At 30.7% G+C, this 25,263-nt stretch overlaps 2 protein-coding genes and 1 long non-coding RNA gene across 6 annotated transcripts in view; all 3 read left to right on the top strand.

Annotated features, from left to right (window-relative positions):
- Positions 1-4,328, top strand: part of LOC145015471 (glutathione S-transferase zeta class-like) — a 59,372-nt gene extending 55,044 nt beyond the window's left edge. The window contains exons 1-10 of one of the 2 annotated variants that reach the window (XM_078973948.1): positions 1,538-1,632; positions 1,710-1,806; positions 1,914-1,970; positions 2,710-2,795; positions 2,928-2,999; positions 3,107-3,160; positions 3,252-3,327; positions 3,457-3,518; positions 3,761-3,820; positions 3,972-4,328. In XM_078973948.1, coding sequence (XP_078830074.1) covers positions 1,630-1,632; positions 1,710-1,806; positions 1,914-1,970; positions 2,710-2,795; positions 2,928-2,999; positions 3,107-3,160; positions 3,252-3,327; positions 3,457-3,518; positions 3,761-3,820; positions 3,972-4,094 — 690 coding nt within the window. In that variant the 5' untranslated portion in view covers positions 1,538-1,629 and the 3' untranslated portion in view covers positions 4,095-4,328. Of the gene's footprint in view, positions 1-1,537; positions 1,633-1,709; positions 1,807-1,913; positions 1,971-2,709; positions 2,796-2,927; positions 3,000-3,106; positions 3,161-3,251; positions 3,328-3,456; positions 3,519-3,760; positions 3,821-3,971 lie in introns of those variants that run through there. The other variant, XM_078973947.1, reaches the window with a different exon arrangement.
- Positions 4,329-9,725: 5,397 nt separating this feature from the next.
- Positions 9,726-16,749, top strand: LOC145014065 (leucine-rich repeat receptor protein kinase HPCA1-like). Of its 3 annotated transcripts, XM_078972431.1 has the most exons (19): positions 10,809-11,009; positions 11,250-11,370; positions 11,468-11,539; positions 11,625-11,699; positions 11,811-11,882; positions 12,281-12,442; positions 12,542-12,616; positions 12,706-12,777; positions 12,894-12,965; positions 13,168-13,236; positions 13,312-13,386; positions 13,530-13,601; positions 13,673-13,807; positions 13,885-14,369; positions 14,448-14,606; positions 14,698-14,834; positions 15,493-15,712; positions 15,822-16,057; positions 16,132-16,749. In XM_078972431.1, exons 1-19 carry the CDS (start codon positions 10,928-10,930, stop codon positions 16,603-16,605), a joined length of 2,865 nt encoding a protein of 954 aa, XP_078828557.1. In that variant the 5' UTR covers positions 10,809-10,927; the 3' UTR covers positions 16,606-16,749. The 3 variants fall into 3 exon arrangements, with proteins under 3 accessions (XP_078828558.1, XP_078828556.1, XP_078828557.1); XM_078972432.1 differs by lacking the exon at positions 10,809-11,009 and adding an exon at positions 9,726-9,849 and having other exon boundaries at positions 12,281-12,616; XM_078972430.1 differs by having other exon boundaries at positions 10,806-11,009; positions 12,281-12,616.
- A 590-nt stretch (positions 16,750-17,339) lies between these two features.
- LOC145014032 (uncharacterized) lies at positions 17,340-18,959 on the top strand. The gene is made up of 2 exons (XR_013665378.1): positions 17,340-17,795; positions 18,568-18,959. It is a non-coding gene; the product is annotated as an uncharacterized LOC145014032 (long non-coding RNA).
- The last annotated feature ends 6,304 nt before the right edge of the window (positions 18,960-25,263 follow it).

The following is a 25,263-nucleotide window of genomic DNA, read 5'->3' as shown; positions in this document are numbered from 1 at the left end:
GAAGAACCTGGAATTGATATATATATAAATCATCTCCGAATGATTTGGTGAATAACTGAGTTGGATTAATTGGGGATCTAGGAAACAACAAAATACCAAGATCAATGATCCCCTTAACTTTATCTTGCCAAGAAAGACTCAGAGGCCAGCCGAAGGTGAGGATTTTTATGGATGAGATGTGGTTGCGACGGTTAATTGAAGTGTTTGAGGTGGTGGTAGCCGACGATGTTGGAGGTGGTGGGTTGAAAGTCGATTGTGGTTTGAAGGTCAGTGGTGGGTATTTACCAACATGAGAGAGAGAGAGAGAGAGAGAATGAGAGAGAGAGAGAGAGGCGTTGGGTGGGTTTTTTTTGTTTTTTTAGTTAAAAAAATAAGAAATCAATTAAAAGAAATTATACAGAGAATTAGTTAAGGGCATAATCATTATTTTAGGTAGGGTATGGACCAAAACCACAAGAAATGATAATCATAGGGACCAAAACCACACAAGGTATCTAAAATTGGATCGTTGCTGCACCATCAAACTTTTTTGGACCAAAACCACATAATTTTGACAAACACATGAACAATTTTTCAATTTTGTCTCTTATTCCACTTGACCGATGGATTATGAATGGACAAATTTACACCACCCACATCTCCCAAATCAAGGATATTGATTCCTGTCGTATCATCGATTTCCTCTTATGACCCAAATCCATCTTCATCTTCATCAGAAGCGTCATTTTCTTCATCGACATCGACTTCATTGTCTTCATAATCAAAAGAAAAGTTGAAGAAATCATTTTTGCATCTCTCTTTACCTTTACCTTGTGCCTTGAAATTGTCTTCCAATTCCATATCTATCAGCTCAATGACTAGCATTTCCTTTTCGTATTCTTCAAAATTGTAGTTACTAGTTACTTTCCTCCAATTTCACATTCATGAACACTATACTTTATTCATTTCTCTCTGTTAAACCTCAAACCATTGCTTCTTTCTCTCGTGTTTCACCAATCGTAAGAATGGAAGGGTAAAAACCCTCATTTATTTACCTAATATCCCACATGTGGTGTGCCACATAAACATTTTACCGGTTTTATACCAGGTCACCCATTAGTTACCCCGTTTTAAATAAACTAATCAATAATTAAGACTTAATTCAAAATTAATATATAAAAACTAAATTAACTATAAGACCAAAATATAAGAATATGTATGGAGAATTCATCAAATGGTCTTTGGTTTATGTGTAAGGAATGATGGGTTCAAGTCTCCTTAAGAAACATAAATTGTGTTTAAGAACATGTTAGTTTTTCGTTAAAAAAAATAATAACAATAATTTATGGAGAATTCACTTTGGAAAAAAGGACTAAGTTTTCTATAATTCCACGGCAGTGATAAAAAATCATACCTGTCTTTACCTAATCCATATACAAAAATACGAAATCCAGTCAAACAATCAACTTTCTAGAAACATGATGTTGACTTTGCTGCCATTTACAAAACACGTTGACGAAACGTCGAACCTCCGCTGCAATTCTCCCTTGTTCAAAATCTGCGTTCTTCGATCGTCGTCTTCTAAGGTTCCTGAATCTTCGTGCTTGCTAGTGATAGAATTGGCCATCGGCATTTACGCTTCCGTTCGAAATGGTGGGTGTTCGTCCCTCCCTCTTCCCCTTTCATTCTTTCCATCTAACAAACATATTCACATTTTGATCGATGTGTAGACTACTAATGGTGAAGAGTCCCCAAAGAAGCTGCTACTCTACTCGTTTTTCATGAGCAGTTGCTCTTTCCGTGTTCGCATTGCCCTCAACTTAAAAGGTTTTGCTAATTTGCTCGTTTTTCACTGATTATGAATCTTTGAATTTGGATATAATTTGAATTTCAGATAATTAATTTGATTATTTGTGATTGTGGGTTGCCTACAGGACTTGATTATGAATACAAGGCCATTAATCTGTTAAAAAATGAGCAGCAGAGTCCTGGTAACGAACTTATTTCTTTCAATTCAAGACTCGTAATCTAAATCAGCATGTTAGACATAGTTTCCTAATACATATCTTTTGTTATATATCTCTAATAATAAATTAAGATATTGAAACTAATAAGAATATATAAAACAAAACTCAAAAAAACAAGGGACAAAACTGGAAACTATTATATAAGTGGAAGGGTTAATGTAAATGAAAATTTGAACGTCTTATTTAACTCTGACCTGTCAACCAATTACTAAAGTTTTTATAGTAAATCAAACAAAATATTTTTATTTTTTCATATGATAAAAAAAGAGATAGAGTAAATATCAATAATATTCATGCTATGTTGGCATATCAAAGTGTCAAGTACGGATTATCAAAATTTGGATTTAAAAAGGAAAACATGTATTGTGTATAATCAACAAATTAATCAAAGTATTTTTCTAATTCTTTCATTTGATATTTTTTTTAAGTGCCAAAAAATAGCGACATACTTATTTTATTATCGTATTATATTGTCCTACACTCTTTTCATTCTCTTACACCATTGTACTTCCATTTTTTTTCTCTTATTTAGAGATTATACTTTAAAAAATCTACACAGTTATAGCTATGAAAATTGTTTCGTGTTTCAATCATATTGCTATAGCTTGGTAGATTTTTTAAACTATATTATAGTAGAAAGAAATGAAAATAGGATACTATAATAAACAAATTAGTGATAGCGTTTTGCTATTTGTAAGTGTAGAGTTTTTAAAGATTAATCCTATTGGATACGTGCCTGCTCTCAAGGATGGTGATATAGTGCTTGCTGATTCTCTTGCAATTATATTGGTTAGTAACTTCAGATTCTTATTTATGAAACCCGTTTTTACTTATTTTCAAGATTTTCATTATTTTTTTTAGGAAGAACTTTTTTCTTTTTCTTTTTTTATTTACTTCATGTTTATTCTTCCTATGATACAGTACCTCGAAGAGAAGTACCCTAATCACCCTTTGCTACCTCACGACCTTGCAAAAAAGGCAATAAATTATCAGGTAATAATTAATATCACTTGGTTTCTTATAATGTTATTAAATTTATTATTATTAAAGAGTGGGCTCGAGTTTTAATCAAAGATCTTATTTCATATATATATATATAGGCTGCAAATATTGTTTCTTCGAGCATACAACCTCTTCTAAACGTACCTGTTATGGTGAGTAAGAAAATATATTTTTTTGTTGATTTATAAACATGTCACAAAAAATCGCTTCATTTATTCTTGTGTTTCTTTACTATCCAAACAGAACTTAATAGAAGAAAATGTTGGTCAAGAAGCAAAAATTTCATGGATCAAAAAGCAAGCGGGAAAAGGCTTCACAGGTAACTTTTTACTTAACTTTTCTTTCTCACAATTTGATCTTAAATTTAAAATTATGAAAGTTTTGAATTTAAATATACGATCGGTAGTAAAAATGACATTATTTATTCACACTATGTAAATAAATGCAGCTTTGGAGAAATTACTAAAAGATCATGCTGGGAAGTACGCAACTGGAGATGAAATTTCCCTGGTAGTGTTAATTTCTTATTATGGAAAAAATCAAAATCAATAAAATATATTGTATTTATCGTCATTATTTGTTAATATTTAGTTTTCCTAGATATCATGCAGAAAATGTAAACACAAAGTTGGATGCATGTTTCTTCTTGAATTTCCTTTTTATAAGCATCTCTCAGTTGCCTTATCGTTATCATAAAAAATGTTTTGTGTTTGTTTTTGTTTTATTATTTAAAATTGTCGCAACTTATGCAGGCTGATGTCTTTCTGGCTCCACAAATCATTGGTTTATCACAACGATTCAACTTTGACATGGTAGGCTTAGTTCACATACATCATTAATTTGGTTGAAATTTTTTTCCAGTTTTGAATTAATAAATTCGAATATTTTTACATAATCACATAATTGAAAGCCGACATTTTAAATTATGTTTGTGATGCTTACAATCGTTACTTGTTTGTGAAGAGTGAGTTCCCTCTTCTCTCCAGATTGAATGAAGCATACAAGCATGTAGCAGCTATCCAAGATGCCATGCCTGAAAAGCAGCCAGATTCCCGATTAATTGAAGGAATTTATTTAAAAGTATAATAAACAAAGCGACTAAAATGCATTTGGTGTTTCTTGTATTTATCCTTTTCCGTAAGTTTCGTGGATTTGCATGTGAATATTGGTATGATTTGGGAAACAAGGATATGATACGTTTGGAGATTATGATCTTTTTTATATAAGTAAGGGTTTACATATATGAACTTTGGTTTTGACTTTTTTTTTTTCCTAACTTGAAGGTGGTTTTTTCCTTATTTTTTGGGGATTTATTTGGCATTTTTGTAGATTAGTGCTTTATTTATATTTGTTGTTTATACAAAATTATTTGACTTTTTGATCGGTTGTGATTGATTGGGGGAATTTACAAGTTGTTGGTGCTGATGGGCTGGTGCTAGAAACTGAGGGCGATGAATCTTCAAAAAATTCAATATAAAATAGTAACAATAATAAAAACAACACAAATTTATGTAAACGGTCTCTCTTGGCTTACAAAAAGTCATTGTTAAGGTTACAAATTATGTTTCTAATATTTTTTTTTTTGTTTAAGATGTTTTTTTGGTTGGTCTATAGCCCATATAAAATAACTTGTATACTTCGATTTTTTTATTTAATTACAATTTATTTTAAGGGAACTTAAGTAATCAAACACATACAAACAAATATTTTAAAGATAATAACCATTTTATATTTTTTTTCAAAAATGATCACTTCCTCCAGAATATTGTATTCCGGAGTAGTTGCGTTCATTCCAAAGTTGGGGATCGTTGGTAGGTATCGGGTCTGGAATTTGATAATCGTACATTTCGGACTGGCAAAATGGATTCCAGACTAATTTTCCGAAATATGATATTCTAGAGTATTTATGTTCATTCCGGAGTTAGTGGTAGCTGGTAGAATTAGATGTCTGAATCTGACACTAGTACTTTCCAGACTGAAAAATGTACTCCAGAATACTCTTTGGAATGTACGGCCATTTCAGAGTGGTTAAAATAGGGTATTGTGTTCTTTGTTCATCCACAAGCTACATGTAGTATATTTGTGTATTTGTTCCCCAATTTGTCCACAAACAGTGTTTTTTTTCTAGTTTTTGTAATCTAAAAGAATGAGTATGTATACAAATTTTTTTTGAGTGTCAGTTTCTAGTGGAGGGCAATTGCAGTGTAATATATTGAATATTGCTCCAGACTATACATGCTTTGGTGTAGATATAAGCAATGATATCAACTTCGTTGGGTTAATCATGTTGGTTGTTTCTATGTAACATCCAAAAAATCATGATAAAATTTTCATTTTTTCAGTTAAAGTAAAATCATTGTTTCAATCAAAACTCAAGTTATAGAAACCAAGTATACCCAAGTTATAGAAACCAAGTATAAGATACCATTATCCTAAAATCAGAGTATCATAAAATCTCCAAAACATAACACTGAAGGATGTGTATGATCATGCTTTCGCCTTGTCCCGATCATCAGAGATACCTAAAATATAACACATAAACCTTAAGCAAAAGCTCAGTAAGTTCTCCCAAAATACCACATACGAAACATAAACAAACATGTACACTGGGCCCACAGCCTATGTCTGCAATACCCCTACAAGGCCCTCAACATAAGTCTGGATTGCCCCCGAGCCCATAACATGAGTCTGGAATGCCCTTCCCGGCCCTCAGCCAATGTATGGAATGCTCCCGAGCACTTAGCATAAACCTGGTATACCCCTACAGGGTCCTCAACGCATGTCTAGAATGCTCTCGATTTCTTGGCCTTCAGCACACAAAGTAGAGCTGCCTCAACCCAAATTGTTACAATATGTCGACATTAGCACATAAATAAATATTCATCAAATAACAAATAATCTTTCAGATCTAACTGATCACTACAACATAGCAACATCTTAACTAGGATACATAACCTAGTGGGCCAGCATTGGTGCCTTCGACCCACGAGTATCGTGAGGAAAACTCACATTACGGTCTGAAAATAGATGAACAAATCACTACTACATATGTTGTCTCTACCAGTTAACTATACAATAAACAAATACCTAATCTCAACTACTATTCGAATTACCCAAAATACCCCCAATTCAAACTTGGTCAAATTCCTGGTCAAAGTTAAGGAGCATTTGAAGTTAACATGGAGCACTTGAAGTTGACATGGAGCACTTGCAGTTGAACATGGAGCACTCAAAGTATACATGGATCACTTGATGAACATGGAGCACTTACAGCTTACATGGAGCACTTGTTGAAAGCAAGTTGGACCATCATGGTCTCAGATGGCACATCTAGATCATAAGTGGAGTATCAAGATATTGGTGGACTATCTAGAATATTAATGGCTTATCAGAAACATTGTTGGCTTATCCACAACTCTATTTCTCAACAAGACATTGATGGCTCAACATGAATACTTGGTGGCTCAACTTATGTCAATGGATCAACATGATTACGTTGATGGCTCAACAAGATTGCACATGGCACACCCAAATACTCAGTGGCACATACAATTCGTCCATGATCCATCTTGAACACGTAGTTGTGCATCTTCAAGTTCAAGATACATTCCAACATTTAAGAAACAACTCAACTTGATCAATGACACTTCTTGAAGTTGATGACATCTTAGAAGACCATGGAGCAACATGATGCTCATGTTGATCATTAATTTTTCAATGTTGATCAATAAGGCTCAAGAAATATGAAGATTCATAACTTGGATGGAACCCTAATGGAATTGGAATATTCCATCCATTCTCCTTTTAGTAGTGCAAATGTGTCAACTGATGACTAAGTCATGATGACGTGTCAACACCTAATTGGTCAAGCCATGTCATGGTGTAACATCTGGACTCCTAGGTATATTATTACGTGTTTAATTTTTTAGATTTATTGAGTGACTCGACGAGTTGTAAGTCCAACTCATCGAGTAGAGTCGTGTTTAGCCATGTGGGATTAGTAACCTACTCGACGAGTCAGAGAGTCGACTCGCCGAGTAGACGCTAAGTGATGAAACCCTAAATCCCCGGGTTTGGGGCCTATTTAAGGACACTTATAGCCTTATTTGAGGCTCATCAATTGCCTACCTTCACTAAGAGAAACCCTAATCGGCCTTTAAGCTAAGAGATAGAGTGTTGAGCTAATATTGAGTGTTTCGGTGCTTCTTTGGAAGAGAAGAGAGAGATTTCAAGCAAGGAATGGGAAGAGGCTGTTAGATCCGTTGTTGTTTCATCCAAGAGCTCCTTTGAATGGTAAAAGTTCATATCTTTCTCATTTTGTTGGGTATATCTTATATTATTGGAGTTTGGGGCTTTTTCCATCTAATATTGGGACTGTGAGTGTATTGATTTCATATAGAGATTTGGACTTTAGATCTGGACCTTGTGAGGTCCCTATAGTCTAAAGATCCATGCTTTATTCAACCATAATAGAGCTTTTGAGTGTAAAACCCTTGCTAGAGCATGTTCTTGGCATTTCAAGCCCTAAGTGCCATGCATGGACGTAAAGCTCATGACTTTACATGATAAATGAGCCTTGAGAGTGTAGATCTAGAGTTTGGGAAGGTTTGAAATCATCTGAATGAGAAATGAGTTTGAATGGACTCACCGAGTCGATGAGCCGACTCGATGAGTTAGTTAGGGTTTGTCCCGATAAGCTTGATCATGTGATAGCACAGTGAGTTGGGGGGTCAACTCGACGAGCTGAGCTGGACCTTCATGGTTCTTATGGGTAAACAAGGGGACTCGACGAGTTGGGTCAACTTTGGCTGTTGACCCGAGTTTGACTTCTGTTGAATTTAAGGTTTAGTCAACATGAGTAACGGAGACCATGGAAGGGTAAAATGGTCTTTTACCCATTCCAAGAGTTAGAAAAAGAGAGAGAGAGAGAGAGAGAGAGAGAGAGAGAGAGAGAGAGAGAACAACCTTTGGTATATTTTCAGTATGAGTAGAGTAATAATTAGAGATAATTATTCTATGTGTTAGGCGGAGGCTAGTTTGAGATTCCGTGTACAAGATTGTTACTTGCTAGCTTACAAGGTGAGTCTTCTCACTATACATATCTGAGTAGTAGTTACTGTGTCACCGAAGGGTTTTCACAGAGATACTGGATCGGAGGGTTCAACCTGAGCTGTGGGACTAGAGGGTCCTCATTATTGACTGGAGGGTCTCATTTGTTATACTGTAATATGCATTATTATGCATACTGTCTTTGTGACTTATGTTGTTATGTTATTTAGTGTATATGTTGACTATATGTGTTTAAGCTGAGCTATGTGATATATTATGCAATATGCTTTGTGATTTTTCTATGCTTTGCTGAGTTAGGACCGGAGGGTCCACCCGAGTTATGGGACCTGAGGGTCTCCACTGAGATACATTGACCGAAGGGGCTTATTTGAGATGTACATGGTATTTAGGGAACTCACTAAGCTTCGTGCTTACCGTGTTTTGTGTTATGTGTTACAGGTTCTTATCTGGTTCGTAGGAAGGCGCCGACTTGATTGTACACACATCTGAGTTAGAGATATGTCTTCGAAGGATCCTGGATTTGTGATAAACAATTTTTGAAATATGTTGATAAATTGTTACTTGTAACTTTTCAAGAATTATAAAAATGAGTTTTGTTGTGTTTTAAAAATGAAAATTTTGGTTTGAAATTTTAAGGTGTTACAACTTGGTATCAGAGCCTTGGTTTGAGGGATTCGGATGCACCTCCGGGTATGTTTGAACTCAAACTGAGGATTTGAGAATTTTTTTCAAAAGAAATGGTTTTTCTAAAAGGAGAAAGAGTTTTAAGAGAAAATGAGTTGGAACAGTGTGTACAATCAGCCAGAGTCCGAACGGTGATTTCCCAAAATACTCTTACTTTTGTGTTATGAGATACTATTTATGCATGCTGGAGGATAGACTAGGTATTTCATATTTTAGGGCTAGAGTTGCCTCATTTGTGTTGCCTTAGCCTAAAAGTTATTACTATCTGTTATGTGCCTTGAGTATGTGCTGAGTAAGAGTACCTAACAGGAATCACTTAAAGAGAGAGTTTTGAGTTAAGAGATAATCTAGGAGAGATACCTAGACGAGCATTTGAGGAATCTACTGAGAGAGTATTAAAAAGTTATATATATATATATATATATATATATATATATATATATATATATATATATATATATATATATATATATATATGAAACTTAGGAATAGTAAACTGGACATTTTTTGGTAGAAATTGTCCCTGCACTTTGCTCATTATTCTCTATCTATTTTGATATTTTTGGTCCTTGCAATAAATATTTTTACACTTTTTAGGAACCTTTTAATATTTAAAGTTTGGCCACAGAACTTTAACAGTTTGATAACTTTGATATCTTTTTAAAAATTTGCTAATTCCTATCCCTTTAATTATTTAACCGTTTTGAAACATCTGATCCTTGCAGTCAAAACTTTTAAATTTTTTCATAAAAACATAAAAAAACGGTCCGGAGCAAAGTCCATGCTTTTCATCTTTGCACTTTATACGTCTTTCATATTTATTGATTCGGAGAAAATATTGAAAACTTCTGGTTCCGCGTAGCGGGGTAACCTTTCGAGTTAGTATTAAAATAATATTAAAAAGTGGTTAGTTTCTTTTTTAACTATGTTCAAGCTAATTTTTATGAACTATGATAAGGTTTTATGGTAAGGTTTTACAAAACACAAACTACCAGCGTATTGGAAGTGGAAATTGCATAAAGAAATTTTCGTTAGAGGGCATCTGGTAATGGAGGTCGGACAGGGAAGGCTGAAGAAACCTTTTCAGGTAAATTCATCGAAATCAATCGTTCTTCCTCTTACTATATGATATTCTGCAACTTCTTATCTCGCATTTAATACGAATAGAGACATCTCATCCGTATCAACCTACTCCATTTACTCTATCATCAAATACCTAAATCCATTCAATGCGAAGAAAATGACGAATATCATGCTTGAAGCTGTTGTACTGCTTGGTGCAACCCTTGTACTCTACCATGACACATGGTTTTTCATAGATTGTGAAGCTAATAGATTGGTTATTTATGTCATGATCAACTAGCAAAATAATATCTTGTTCATTTAATTTCAGTCTCATGTACTGATTACCCATTTCCACAAAGCATTCAATTGAGCCCCCACTAACCTAATTTCCACAAAAGAGGATTCTGATAAGCAAGTTGAATATGCCCATTTGTTAATAGTGTAATATCATCATAGGTTTTACATGGTCCCCCCCTGGAAATCCGTTATGCCTTTTTTGACCTTTTTCGTAAATAATGATGTTTTAAAATTCAAAGTTCATTGACATAAATGCAGGTTTAAATTTAGACATAGTCACATAGCAATGTATTTCTTAAAACTTTCATCCATTTTAGACTTTTTGTGATACAATACAATAATTATAATACTAAAATTATCAATGAATAGATAAAATTTGAATTAAATGATGAAAGAACATTACTTAAATTACTTAACGTATGTATCTATATGGAACTATGTGTGTATGTGCTTATTTATAGCCATTCCTTCTTTCCAAATTACAAAGACCAAAATGCACGAATTCCACCATATGAGTTGTTTCGTTTTGATTGGGATTTAACATTTAAGTCTACAGGGGATTGTCTATATCATAAATAGACTTTGAAGGATGCAAGTGGTAGAACATATAGACTTTAATGCAGTGGGGGTATTATAGTAATAAACTAATGGACCAATTATACTTTAACAAGAGCTATATCTTCTTCTGTATACAATTTTCTACATTCTATTTTCTACTCTTTGTATGCTTCCATATAATGATTTATGAATATTGAGGTTTAAGTACAACAATTTCTGCCAAATACTAGTAGTAACCTTGAGAAATGAGTGTAAGAATTGGGGTATTGTTTGTGCTACTATTCATATTCATACATGTATTGCTTACATCAGCCCAGAATCGTGATAGTAAGTGTTCTTTATCTTGAGTTGCTTCACATCTACTCATGGATCTTTATTATATTCTTAATTTATTGATTGGGATTTTAGATTTTACTGTTTTTTGTCATGAATTAACTGAGCTTTTCTTTAGAGGAATATTTAATTCTGTATCTGTAGTTTTACCACTTATTCAAATTACAATTTTTTAAGTTCCCTTCAAGAAGTGTACTTTAAAACATCAGATTTCATCATAACTTTTTGGTGCAGTTGTATATCTACAAGCTCTCATGGATAACTTGCATAACACTCCACCAAATTGGGTTGGATCCGACCCATGTGTGGAAAAATGGGATGGGATCTCCTGCATCGAGTCACGTGTAACATCAATGTGAGCCTTCACACTCACTATAGTTTTAATGAATACCTAAACTATTCAACCTTGTTTTTATAATTTATATTCACTTTGTTTTTTTTTTTCATTTCAGAACCCTATCAAGCATTGGATTAAGTGGTGTGTTATCTGGAGACATTGGACAATTATCCGAATTGCAAACACTGTATGTATATATGTATAATATAATGTATCCTAAACTATTTATTTGTTTTATTTTACTTTTATGAAATGTTATTTATTGCATGTAGGGATCTGTCTTACAATAAGGATCTCACAGGATCTCTTACTCCAGATATCGGGAATTTAAAAAAGTTATCAAATTTGTAAGGGTATTTTTGTTACTTACTTTACATGCTCATAACTATGTTTCCCATGTAATATCTTTAAAAATTGTTTTTTTTTTTTTAATTTTTATTTTTTTTATTATTTCTCAGAATCCTGGTTGGTTGCGGTTTCAATGGTCCACTTCCAGAAACACTTGGATCTTTAACCCAACTAGGCTACTTGTAAGGATTTTTATTTTATATATATATATATATATATATATATATATATATATATATATATATATATATATATATATATATATATATATTCCCATTTAGATTATGATGAAATTAAAAAAGGCTAGGACAACAATCTCTTATTTACATATTTCTATATTCAAAAATACATTTAAATACAAGAAAAGAAACAACAATGTTTATTATATCATCCTACTTTCATTCTTTTCTATTACAATTTACAACATTATACTTTAGTGAAAACTTGGTGTTCTTTTTTTATTTTTAAAAATATAATGTCCTAATAAGAAAAAAAAAATTGAAACTATAATGCTATAAAAGGGTAGAGTTTTCAAAGTACATTGCTATGTCTTGCATTATCATTTATAACTATTTTACAGGGCTTTGAATTCAAATGGATTCACTGGATCAATTCCACCATCAATAGGGAATCTTTCTAAACTTTATTGGTTGGATTTAGCTGATAACAAGCTTAGTGGGCCCATACCAGTGTCTAAAGGACCCACACCTGGCCTTGACCAATTGGTCAACATAAAACACTTGTATGTACAAAACTACAAAATCTCATCCTCATTTTTTCATCTCTATAACATTAAAAAAAAAATTCTAAAATTAATGTTTCCCTTTCCATTTAATTACAGTCACTTTGGAAAGAACAAACTCTCAGGTGAAATACCACCTCGCCTCTTCAGCTCCAAAATGTCTCTTAAACACGTGTAAGAAAAGAATAACAAGTTTTCAGAAGTTTTATAGATATGATTTGTTAATTTTTTTATTGTGTTTTGATAAATGTTAATTTGAGCAGGTTATTTGAAGAAAATCAGTTAACAGGAACAGTTCCATTGACACTAGGGCTTGTTCAGAATCTTGAGGTCTTGTGAGTATCATTAGTTATTATGATTTTTTTAAGAAAGCCAAATGAATTATTTTATATTTATTTTCATCTAAAAATTTGGTTGTGTATGAATTATTGAATTATGATTTATGAAACAGACGATTAGACAGGAATTTGTTAAGTGGTGAAGTCCCTTCAAACATCAACAATCTTACATCACTCAACCAGTTGTAAGTTAGAAAATATATTCTTTAAATCCAAGAAATGGAAACTTACTTTCATTCATTTGTTTCTTACATCATTTTACTTTCTTCATTCTATTCAATTATAGCAATGTCATTCAGATATAAATCAATTTTCATTGCTAAATTTGGTAAATTTTCAAAAGTATAAGTTCCTAAAGATTGCATTTGGACTTATTATGTTTTTTAGGTATCTTTCCAACAACAACTTTGAAGGCCCATTGCCCAATCTCACTGGAATGAAAATCCTTAACTATTTGTAAGCTTCTACATAATTTCATTAATCTTATAAACATATCATTAATTTTATAAGTATTTCAAAACATCATTTCAGGGATATGAGCAATAATTCTTTTCAACCATCAGAGATTCCTCCATGGCTTTCATCATTGCAATCTCTAACAACATTGTACATCTCTCTCTCTCTCTCTCTCTCTCTCTCTCTCTCTCTCTCACACACACACACAGACACATAACATTGTAAGACTAAATTCTTGTTTTGACTTTTGATATGTTTAAATTACTGATTGTTGGCTAAATATGCAATGTCAGGATGATGCAAGATACAGGGCTTATAGGAGAAGTACCTGTTGACTTATTTAGCATTCCACAAATCGAGACTGTGTGAGGACATCTTCGTAATTTTACCTATTTTATTTTCTTGTTAAAATACTGAAAATGGTTTCTTTTCACAGGGCACTAAGAAACAATCAGCTCAATGGAACCCTAGATTTTGGAGCTTCTTATAGCAACCATTTACATTTCATTGACATGACAAATAACTTAATTTCTGGATACACAGAAAGAAGCCGATACTCTGCTGATCTCATGTATGTTCTCTTCATTCTTCAATCATGAGTTTTTGAAAATCAGGAGGAGGGTATTAACGTCTTTTGTTCTTTTGCAGACTCATCAACAATCCAATTTGTAGGGAATCAGACACAACAGCATCATATTGTGATTCTCCCATAGATTCCAACTCCTCATATTCAACACCAAAAAACAATTGTAATCCTGAAACTACTTGCACTTCAGATCAAGTTTCAAGTCCAAATTGTAAATGTTCATATCCATACACAGGAACTTTGACTTTTAGGGCTCCTTCTTTCTCCAACCTTGGAAACTCAACTATCTATACATCCCTTCAGAGTTCCATGATGGTTTCTTTTCAATCCAACCACCTCCCGGTTGACTCACTTTCACTGAGTCAACCCACCAAGAACTCAGACAAGTACCTTGAAATAAACCTAGCCGTTTTCCCATCTGGTGGTGAACGATTCAATAGGTCAGGGATTTCTCAAATAGGGTTTATACTCAGCAACCAAACTTATAAACCTCCACACTCTTTTGGGCCCTATTTTTTTCTAGGCCATAATTATGACTTCTTTTCAGGTAAATAAATCTTCGTATTTTGTGGATTTGATTTACATCTCACGTTATGTTTTTAATGTTTTTTAAAAAAATTTACAGATGCACCAAAAAGGAAAGGAAAATCAATTGGAATTGGAGTTGCTATTGGAGTAGTAGTGGGAGGTTGTGTCCTAGTGATATTACTTATAATTGCTGGAATTTATGCTTTTCGTGAGAAAGGAAGAGCCGAAAGAGCTACCAAGAAGAACTCTCCTTTTGGTAAAAGACGTGAATGCCCTTTTCATTTATTTTAATAAAAAATAATTATCAACTGATAATATTGTGTGTACTTATTATAACTTACTTGCAGCTTCGTGGGACCCAGATAAAGGTGGAGGTGATTGTCCTCAGCTAAAAGGGGCAAGATCTTTCACATATGAAGAGCTTAAAACTTGCACAAATAATTTTGCAATCACTGCCAACATAGGCTCTGGTGGCTATGGGATGGTTAGTTTTAATATATTAATGCAACTGTTACTTTGTTGAATGCCACTTTCCACCCCCGTACTTTGTAAAATGTTAGTTTTCCTCCCTCAAATTTGAACATAGATATTTTCCTCCTGTTTATCTTTTGTATATTGGCATGTTTGCAGGTATGACATGTTTGGCCCCTACTTGGACAATAAATTACAAGAACGGTCCCTGTAATATATAGAATAGGTCCCTGTGCAGAATTATATTTACAGGAATGGTGCATTATATGTTTAAAAAAATTTACATAAATGCCCTTTTCTAATTTCAAATTTACAAAAGTGAGGTTTGGTCCCTACATAAAGAATAAATTGTGAAAACGGTCCCTGTGTATATTTTTTTTCACAGAAACGGTCCATGTGCTTAAAAAATTACAAAATGGTCCCTGCCTAATAAAAACTTTACAGTTATATATAGCATTGTAATTTGAAATGGCTTCTGAATTATATAGCAGTGAAAAATGCTATGTAGATAGATTCTTGAAAGTAGAATGCTGTAAGTAATGAGAAGAAATGAAAGTAGGAAAGTAGGATGCTATTATTTGCTCTAAGTTTTGGGGTATATATATATATATATATATATATATATATATATATATATGTGTGTGTGTGTGTGTGTGTGTGTGTGTGTGTAGGTTTACAGAGGGACACTTCGAAATGGGCAATTGGTTGCTGTTAAAAGAGCTCAACTAAGGTCAACACAAGGTGGACTTGAGTTCAAAACTGAGATTGAGCTTCTTTCAAGGGTTCATCACAAGAATGTTGTTGGGCTTGTTGGTTTCTGTTTTGATGAAGGTGAACAGATGCTTGTATATGAGTTTATTGTCAATGGTACACTCAAGGATAGCCTTTCAGGTACTCCTTTTCTTATCTTTTCATATATAGAGCTATCTTTCTTAATAAGAAAAAAAAAATCGTAAGTAGAAAAGAATGAAAGTAGGATGCTAAAAAACACTGAACACAGGGAGATCCGGGATAAGATTGGATTGGATGAGAAGACTGAAAATAATCCTTGGAGCTGCAAGAGGTTTGCAGTATCTTCATGATCTTGCTGATCCTCCAATCATACACAGAGATGTGAAGACAACAAATATCCTACTTGATGAACGCCTCAATGCAAAAGTTGCTGATTTTGGTCTTTCAAAACCATTAGGTGATGCTGATCGTACACATGTCACCACTCAAGTCAAAGGGACAATGGTTAGTCAACTTTCTTTTCCTTCACCCTAAATTCATGAATTCAATAGTTTTTGACTATTTCCATATCATTGAAGGGCTACATGGATCCCGAATACTACATGACACAACAATTAACCGAAAAAAGCGATGTTTACAGCTTCGGAATCGTGATGTTAGAGCTAATAACCGCAAGAAATCCAATCGAAAAAGGTAAGTATATTGTGAGAGAAGTAAAAGAAGTCATGGACAGGGGAAAAGACCTTTATAACCTCCATGAGGTACTTGACCCGATCATCGGTTTGACCCATGAGCTACTAGGGTTGGAAAGATTTGTGGATATCGCATTGAGGTGTGTGGAAGATACCGGAAATCAAAGGCCAAGAATGAGTGAAGTTGTGAAAGAGATTGAGAGTATTATGGAACTCGCGGGTTTTAATCCGAATGCTGAGTCAGCATCGGCTTCGGAGAGTTATGAAGGGAAAAGTAAGGGGAGTGGGCATCCTTATTTGAATGAAAGTCTTTTTTCGTATAGTGGAGGTCTTTTGGATTCAAATTTGGAGGCTAAATAATGGTGTTATGTTATGTTATGTTATGTTATGAATTCGTTTTATTGGTGTAGCGTGTTTGATGGTGATCGCGTGTAAATTGTTTTTGAAATCATGAATGTTTGTGAAAAATCATCTGTGATTAGTGCAAGTATTAGTTATTTTTAATGTTATTTATGTATAGGTATATCATATATATGGGTTGCATCGGATTGATGGTGAGATAGATGTATATGGGAAGCCACCATTTGTTATACATGACAAATCATGTTTATTGTGTTTGGTATTCACTGAATTAGACACGTGTTGATGTCAATCAGATCAAAATTGTAAATTTTTTATCCCACAAAAAATGATATCGGACAGTGGTTCATCTTCAGATTTCGTGTGCGTAAAAGATGTGAGATGTGAATGTTGTCCACAAACCTTTTCAATTAATTATGACAATCATAGTATTCATCGAATTTAGTGTAAACTTGTTCCAATCTAACACCATTTTAGTTTGGTGAATGTGAATAGAGATATAATATTTGGTTACACCATATATAGTGTTAAACATTCCTTTTTAAAAATTAGGCCTTTTTACTAAATTTTTTGCATTTTGAATTTATTGTTTATATAATGAATACTCGTGTGTATATATATATATATATATATATATATAAAAGTTCAGGTGTTTAAAGTAAACATTGTGTTATTGTATACATAAATGGGAGCCAATAAAAAATTAAAAAATTAAATAAATAAATAAAGATATTTTAGTAATTTGATTAGTAACATCCAATAATAACCCTTATAATCATGGTATTGACTTTTAACCTAATTTCTCCAGATTTATATCTAGAGTCGCTCAATCTCCACCGATTACAAGCCTAGCTGATGATACAAAGTCGTCGCCACCATCGTCGCCCCAAACACCTTCCTTCTATCTTTCTTCTTCTCGATTTTGTTTCTCTGACTTAGGACAATCGTGGTTATTCTATACTTTTCAACTCAATCCTTCCTAAAAAATCCAATCAATTTAGCAATTTCGGCCTTAACATACCAACCTAGCCCTAAATCCTTTTGTGGCGTGTTTTGCTTAACCATAGAAAGAAAGAGGAGATTGTGATATGGAGAAAAGAGCAGAAGTTGTGATGTCGATCCAAGGAGGAAGATGAGGCATGAAAGGTCAAGCAAGAAGAAGGATTTGGTTGTGGGATCGGCTACAGCAGGTAAAACTTCTCGATTCTTTTTTTCTTTCTTCTTTTCATTCTGAAATTGAGGGGTTGCTTTGGAGTTGGGAAACTAACGATTAATTAGCCTTGTTTATCAATTCAACGATTTTCCTAATTTCTCTATTCTCCTTTTGAAATCTCCACTTCTGTCGACTGTCACTCTCTCTCACCGATTTTGATTTGATTCTCGAGCTTCAATCATTATCAATTCATTGGTTTTGATGTGATTCTCGAGCTTCAATCATTATCAATTCATTGGTTTGGGGGCTTATATAACTTTTTTTGATTATCTAATGTATGCGTTTTCTGATTACAACTTCTCTTGTTTTATTAATTTTTGATTATCCAGAGGCAAAGATTTCTCAGCATAGTATTGAGGTTGTTTCTAACTTAGTTGATTTTTTTTTTTTTTTTTATGTTTTTAATGAGCGATGATTTCTACAAATTATTTTATGAATTGTTAATTATAAGTCATATTAATTTCTGATTATCCAGAGGCAAAGAAGTGATCTTTTTGATAGAAAGACTAGACATTTAGAGGGATTTGTCACCTGAGTAGTAGTAGACCAAATGTAGCCATGGATATTCCTTTGATTTTGTTTTTCTTTCCTTTGTTTTGACAAAAATTCAGTGGAGTGTTGATGGGTTTTGGGTTTGTTTGTGCTTGATAGAAATGGATAAATAGATAGGATTTTTGGGGTTATTGTTTTACAGGAAATTGTTTGTTTTGCTTGACAGAATTCGATGTGGTTGTATTTCTCATTTACAGGTATAAATGAAATCAAGAACAAGAATGTTCTTGTTTTCTTGGGTGGGAAGGATACATATGAGACTTACAACATTCTATTGGAATGGAATATTGAATTCCGATTATGTCATAATAGAATCATGAAGATGAACATCGTATGAGATGAAGATGAACAATGACCACTAATCTTCCAAAAAGAATGGATTATTCTAGCAGAACGGATCACAAAATTTAAACGACGCCTCTTAGCAACATTAATCTTTTAGAATAAATTAGTGTATTTGTTAGATTTTAATGTTTTTTTTCCCGATTTGAAAGTTTTTTAGTTTTATTCTTTAACAATAAATGTAATTTTTAGCAATTGTCACGTGTATTCAATAAGAATTAATATAATGTTTGTTTTAATTCTTCAATTGCTAGTTCGAGAATTCGTTATTCTACAAGAAATATGCTCAACAATATTTTTATTATTTTATTTTTGAATATACTCAAACATATTCTGTCAGAATTTTCGAATTAAAAACCTTATAATTCGTAAAATCGGATTTTTAAAACTAATAGAATCTATGATTCCTTAAAATAATGCAAATTTCCTTTATTAAATATATATTAATTAATTAAAATACCCTTCTAGTTAAACTTGATGATATTTTTCGATTATTTTTAATTCAATAATATGCATTAATCATTTTCTTAAAATAAGTAAAATGATTGGCCCATATTTATGAATACAATAACATAATAATTACTTTGAATAGAATAACCTAAGTCTATATATATATATATATATATATATATATATATATATATATATATATATATATATATATATATATATATACAGAGAGAGAGAGAGAGGTAAGTTTAATTAAGAAAATAAAACAGATTGAAAATAGTGGAATTATTCTCAGTCACTCATTTATTTTTGCTGCAAATGTTTCCGTTATACCAACGGAAATGGATAAGGAACGCATATGTTTTCTTAAACTATAATAATCATTACCTTAATATATATATATATATATATATATATATATATATATATATATATATATATATATATATATATATATATAGATTTTTTTTTGTTTTTTTAATTTTTAAGAAACTATTTTTCTCGAAAAATGATTTTAAATATACCAAAATTCATGATTTTTTATTCTCTACATATAGACATCCATATTGATATATTTTTAAGATAAAATAAAAAGTTATGTTTTTTTTTTTAATAATATTTTCAGCTATCGTTATTCATAAGTGAATGAAAATGCATCAATTTTTTGCTATAGTACATTCGTTATTCACTTATGAATAAAAATATATAATTAATTTTTTTTACGGTTTAAGTATTATTTATATTACTTATTCATATATGAATAATAAATTAACTGTAACAAAAATCTGATAAATATTTTATTCATATATCAATATAAAAGATGACGACAAGTAATACACATTTTATCCATATATAAATATAATATATGACGAAAGATAATGTAAAAAATATATTTTAAGTAAGAAAACTTTATTACGTGTCATATTCATATATAAACGACATTTAAACTATAAAAAAAAGTTAAACGTATGTTTTATTCATATGTGAATAACGAATATACTATAATAAAAATCTGATAGATTTTTATTCACTTATGAATAATGAAAGCTGAAACTCTAAAAAAAAATAATTTTTTTATTTTATCTTAAAACTATATCAATATAGATGTATATGTATAGAGAATAAAAATTTATGAATTTTGATATATTTAAAATAAATTTTCAATAAAAATGGCTTTCTAAAAACAAAAAAGAAAAAAGTATGTTGTTGTGTATATTAAGATAATGATTAACATAGTTTAAGGAAACATGTTTGTTTGGAAAACACAAGTTTATCCGTTATCCATTTCTGACGGTACGCCTAGCTGTTTTGCGTCAAAATAAATGTGTGGCTGAGAATGATTCCTCCATTCTCAACCTTTTTTTCTCAATTGAACTCTCATATATATATATATATATATATATATATATATATATATATATATATATATATATATATATATATATATATATATATATATATAAGGAAAAGTGAATATACCCTTAAGGGTATATAAGCTTAGGTACCCAAACTTACAATAATTAGTAGTTTTGTTAGATATATTTATAATAATGTTCTTAAACTTCAACCCTAACTTGATTTACATTGAAGATATTTGAAATTTCGCTATTATCTTCCTCTTATATCATATTTTTTTGCCGAACACCTACTAGGCTATATATATTATAGTTGAAAATGAAAAGTATGTAAGAGGAAGATAAATGTGAAATTTATAAAAATCTTAGAAGTAATCAAGTTATAAGTTGATTTATAAGAACAATTAGACAATTACAATTTAAATATATAATACAAAACGATATAATATAGTAAGTTTGGGTACCTAAGCTTATATATCCTTAAGGGTATATTTACTTTTCTCATATATATATATATATATATATATATATATATATATATATATATATATATATATATATATATATATATATATATATATATATATGGGGAAAGTGAATATATCTAACAACCTTATATAAGCTTACGTACCTAACCACATCATACTACGTAATTTTTGTATCATATTTGCATTGTTATCACCCAATGTTCTTAAAATTCAACCTCATAACTTGATTGTTTCCAAAATCTTTGGACTTTCACCATTATCTTCCTTCAAATGACGTTTTTTCTATCGGAGACCCCCTGGTGGGCTTCATATACTACCCTTACAAATCAAATGGTGTAGGAGGAATATAATGGTGAATGTCTGAAAATCTTGGAAGTAAATCAAGTTAAAGGTTGAAGTTTAAGAACCTTAGACCATTGCATTGGAAATATAATGCAAAACAATATAGTATAATGTGGTTAGGTACCTAAGCTTATATAAGGTTGTTAGGTATATTCACTTTTCCCTATATATATATATATATATATATATATATATATATATATATATATATATATATATATATATATATATATATATATATATATATATATATAAAATAAAAGAATCATTTTCTCCACAAGCTTCTTCCACATTGATTTTCAGCCAAAAGTGATTTTACCTTTATACCCTTCACACTTTTAATTAATATTTCCAAAATTAGTCTAACTCATTTGCGAAATCTCCTCACTATTTATTTAAATTAGTATTTAGACTTTGAATTTGTATCATTATTTACGGCAACTTCCAAAAACTTAAATCATATATTTAAATTCAATCCCGTCAAATCAACAATTCTTATTCCTTGAGTTAGATAAGCATCCCCGTTACAATTTCAAAATCTCATATACTCCTTTGGATCTCTTCTCCTTCTCTCGTGCTAAAGTCCGATCTCCGTCTCTACTCTTCAAAACTAGAAAATAAACATCTCTCAGCTTCACCCTCTTGTAAAACAACAATTTTTCTCACATCTTCCCTCCCCCCTTCTCTCATGTCACTTCATTTTCTTTCCAGTAACTGAAACACCATGGATGGATGACCTCGCTTTTTTTTTTTTTTTTTTTTTTTTTTTTTTTTTTTTTTGGTTTATGTATCGAAACATCATGTAAATAAGTTTTGATTTTCATGTGTGTGTGTGTGTTTTTATTTTTATTTTTTTTGTTGTTTAGACGATTAATGGGAAAGGTTGGTATTTAATTAATTGATAAAATGAAATTTGATATTGCATTTGATAATAGGGGGTGTAATGTGAAGAATACTTGGTTGAAAACTAATATGGAGTTTTTATAGTGCTACGTTTTTTAGCTAATGGTAGCTCTTCTATAATCCATGTGTAGATCAAGCTCAAGAACAAAGTGAGTTATTTACACGTTTGACTAACATTTAAATAGTGGCAAGTTTTGCATCTGATTTTTATTAATAGAACATATTCGGGTAAATTTGGTTGAATTCATCACTAACATGCTTAAAATATTTGATGAATGATGAGCTCATGGTTCTCAATGACTTTAAATCTTATGTATTTCCTCAATGTATTGGAATTTAAAACAATTAATAGAAGGAACATAGTTAGTAAAATGTTGATATGGGAATTTGCAAGGTATTTTTATAGCAATTATAAGTCAAAGATTGAGATTTATTTCCCAAGTTAATATATTTTATTGTTTATTGTTACTTATTTAGCAAAATTTCTATGTTTGGAAATTTATCTTATTACTGTTGTCGTATTATTGCATGAGCATTCAAGACCATATGAGATAAGATGTGAACTTTTGATAGTCACTCCTTTTAGATTTATGGTAGCCTTCGAGACCCTACGAAGAATGAACTTCATTTATCCTCCGGTGGAATTGTGATTATGTTCTGAATCCTAGGTGTTTTAACATATTTCAAAATTATTTGATCATTCAATTTTCATTTTTTACTACTAAAAAAACAGATGCTAGATAGTGGCTAGAAGTAATTTCGATCTAGCTTTTGAAACTTAAAATTTAATCGCATTGGATTTTTATTACACACAAACTTTTACGTTGAATCTTTATTCAGCGAACTATGGCATGACAAATTTTTTTTGAACAACTACTATAGCATTACAACTATGAGTTAGACTTGATTATATAGTAGTCGGAACACTGCTGCACCACAAGCATTTATGGACATGCTTAAAGTTGTTAGATAAAAAGGGTTAATAAACTAACAAGAGCATCAGGTTGTTAATGTTTATTTTTTAATAAACCAAACAGCCTTTCTTTTTGTATTAGTAAATAATATATGAATTTCCTAAACTAACAATTACTTCAATAGAATGAATGTAGCACATCCTTTCACATTTGAGTGAATACATTGCCTAATTACTAAGATTCTAAACACGGTGAGATGTGGCAAGATCAAGCCTAAGTCATGATGAGCTTTGGCAAGTCATGAGGTTTTTAAAAAACGTGACAATTTTATATATCTTAAAATCATAGAATTATAGAATTATTTTGCATTACATTTATCTTTACCAAGTCTATCATTTGTGTATTTACTTTCAAAGAGTTGTATTTATTTTGATTTACATCTATCTTTACTAAGTCTATCATTTGTGTGTGCATATAAGATGCATGCAAGAGTTAGATTAAGTGAAATTACATATGTCAATAAGTTTGGATGATGAGTTTTCTTATGTTAATTAAAAAAGCTATATTATATGATCTAATTAAAAGATCTTTTGAATAAAAATATGTTTTTTGAACATATACCGGATATTCAAATAAATATATATATATATATATATATATATATATATATATATATATATATATATATATATATATATATATATATATATATATATAATCAATACAAAAGTTTAAACAGAATAACTTAAAATTTATTAATTTAATAAATTTTATAAATTTTTTATCCGTAGTTTCTACGGATTAACCTTATATATATATATATATATATATATATATATATATATATATATATATATATATATATATATATATATATATATATATATATATATATATATATCGGTTGAGAACTCATAGTTTCCCGAAAACCCGAAAACTAAAAGTGGAACGTTAGATCAAAACTAATTCATTAATAACATGATCGTAATTTTATCAATCTCATTTAATGTTTAATTTTTTGTGTTATTGTAAATATTAATAGAAATGTTTAAAAGCTACATAATAAATCAAAATTTTGGATTTTTTTAAATATAAAATTTTTCAGTTTTTTTTTTTTTTTTCTAAAGTGCAAATTTTTTAATTTTTTATAGAAAATATGAGTTTTTGAAAAAAAAATATTTTTTTGTAGAAAAACTGTAATATTTTTAAAAGCATTTAAAAATCAATAAAATTTAAAAAAAAAAAAAAACTGGAATATTTAAAAAATACTATAGTTTTTTAACCAAAAAAATCAAAATTTTTGGTACATTTATGCATATTTTTACAAATGTATATATGCATATTTCATATATGATAATATTTGTAAGAAAATCATAAGAAAACTCATTTTATTTACCAATCTATAAACACTATAGAATAAGTATTTTATACGTTACAAAAAAAATATATATTAAAAACAAAAAAAAAATTACAAAATTTCAAAGTGTTTTTATGTCTTCGTGTCAATATTTCCATAGTTTTCTTCGATTTATCATTTACACCTCTTCAATATTCACCACAATTTCTTCCAAATCTACAAGAAAATTAAAAAAAAAATTGATTGATTCAAAAACACTTACAAAAATACATATGTGATTAACATATGAATCACAGACGATTCACATATGAATTACGTGTGATACATATGTTAATTACATGTGATTTACATGTGAATCTCATTTAATTCATATGTGTATTCATGTGTTTACATGTGAGTCACATGTAATTCATATGTGAATTACATGTGAGTCACATGTAATTCATATGTGAATTACATGTGAATCACATGTAATTCATATGCTAATTACATGTGAGTTATATGTGAATCACATGTAATTCATATGTGATTTACATGTGAATCACATGTAATTCATATGTGAATTACATGTGAATCAGATGTAATTCATATGTGAATTACATGTGATTTACATATAATTCATATGTGAATTACATGTGATTTATATGCGAATTACATGATTGAAAATAGGTAATTTTGTGAATTTGTATTGAAAGTAGGGAAAAGCTTACTTTACAAGGCTGATTTGGTGTATCCAGTTTTA

This window comes from Lactuca saligna, chromosome 9, assembly GCF_052625555.1.
Source record: "Lactuca saligna cultivar CGN05327 chromosome 9, ASM5262555v1, whole genome shotgun sequence".
Lineage (NCBI taxonomy): Eukaryota > Viridiplantae > Streptophyta > Magnoliopsida > Asterales > Asteraceae > Lactuca > Lactuca saligna.
This window is presented reverse-complemented; position numbering and strand designations above follow the sequence as displayed.

What these genes read in the sequence shown, in the direction of transcription:
- LOC145014065 (XM_078972430.1), top strand. Translation starts at nt 10,928, where the DNA reads ATGAGTGTAAGAATTGGGGTATTGTTTGTGCTACTATTCATATTCATA. An exon ending in ATTCCACAAATCGAGACTGT is followed by an intron (nt 13,602 to 13,672) that starts GTGAGGACATCT and finishes TTCTTTTCACAG; the next exon opens with GGCACTAAGAAACAATCAGC. An exon ending in GCTCTGGTGGCTATGGGATG is followed by an intron (nt 14,835 to 15,492) that starts GTTAGTTTTAAT and finishes GTGTGTGTGTAG; the next exon opens with GTTTACAGAGGGACACTTCG.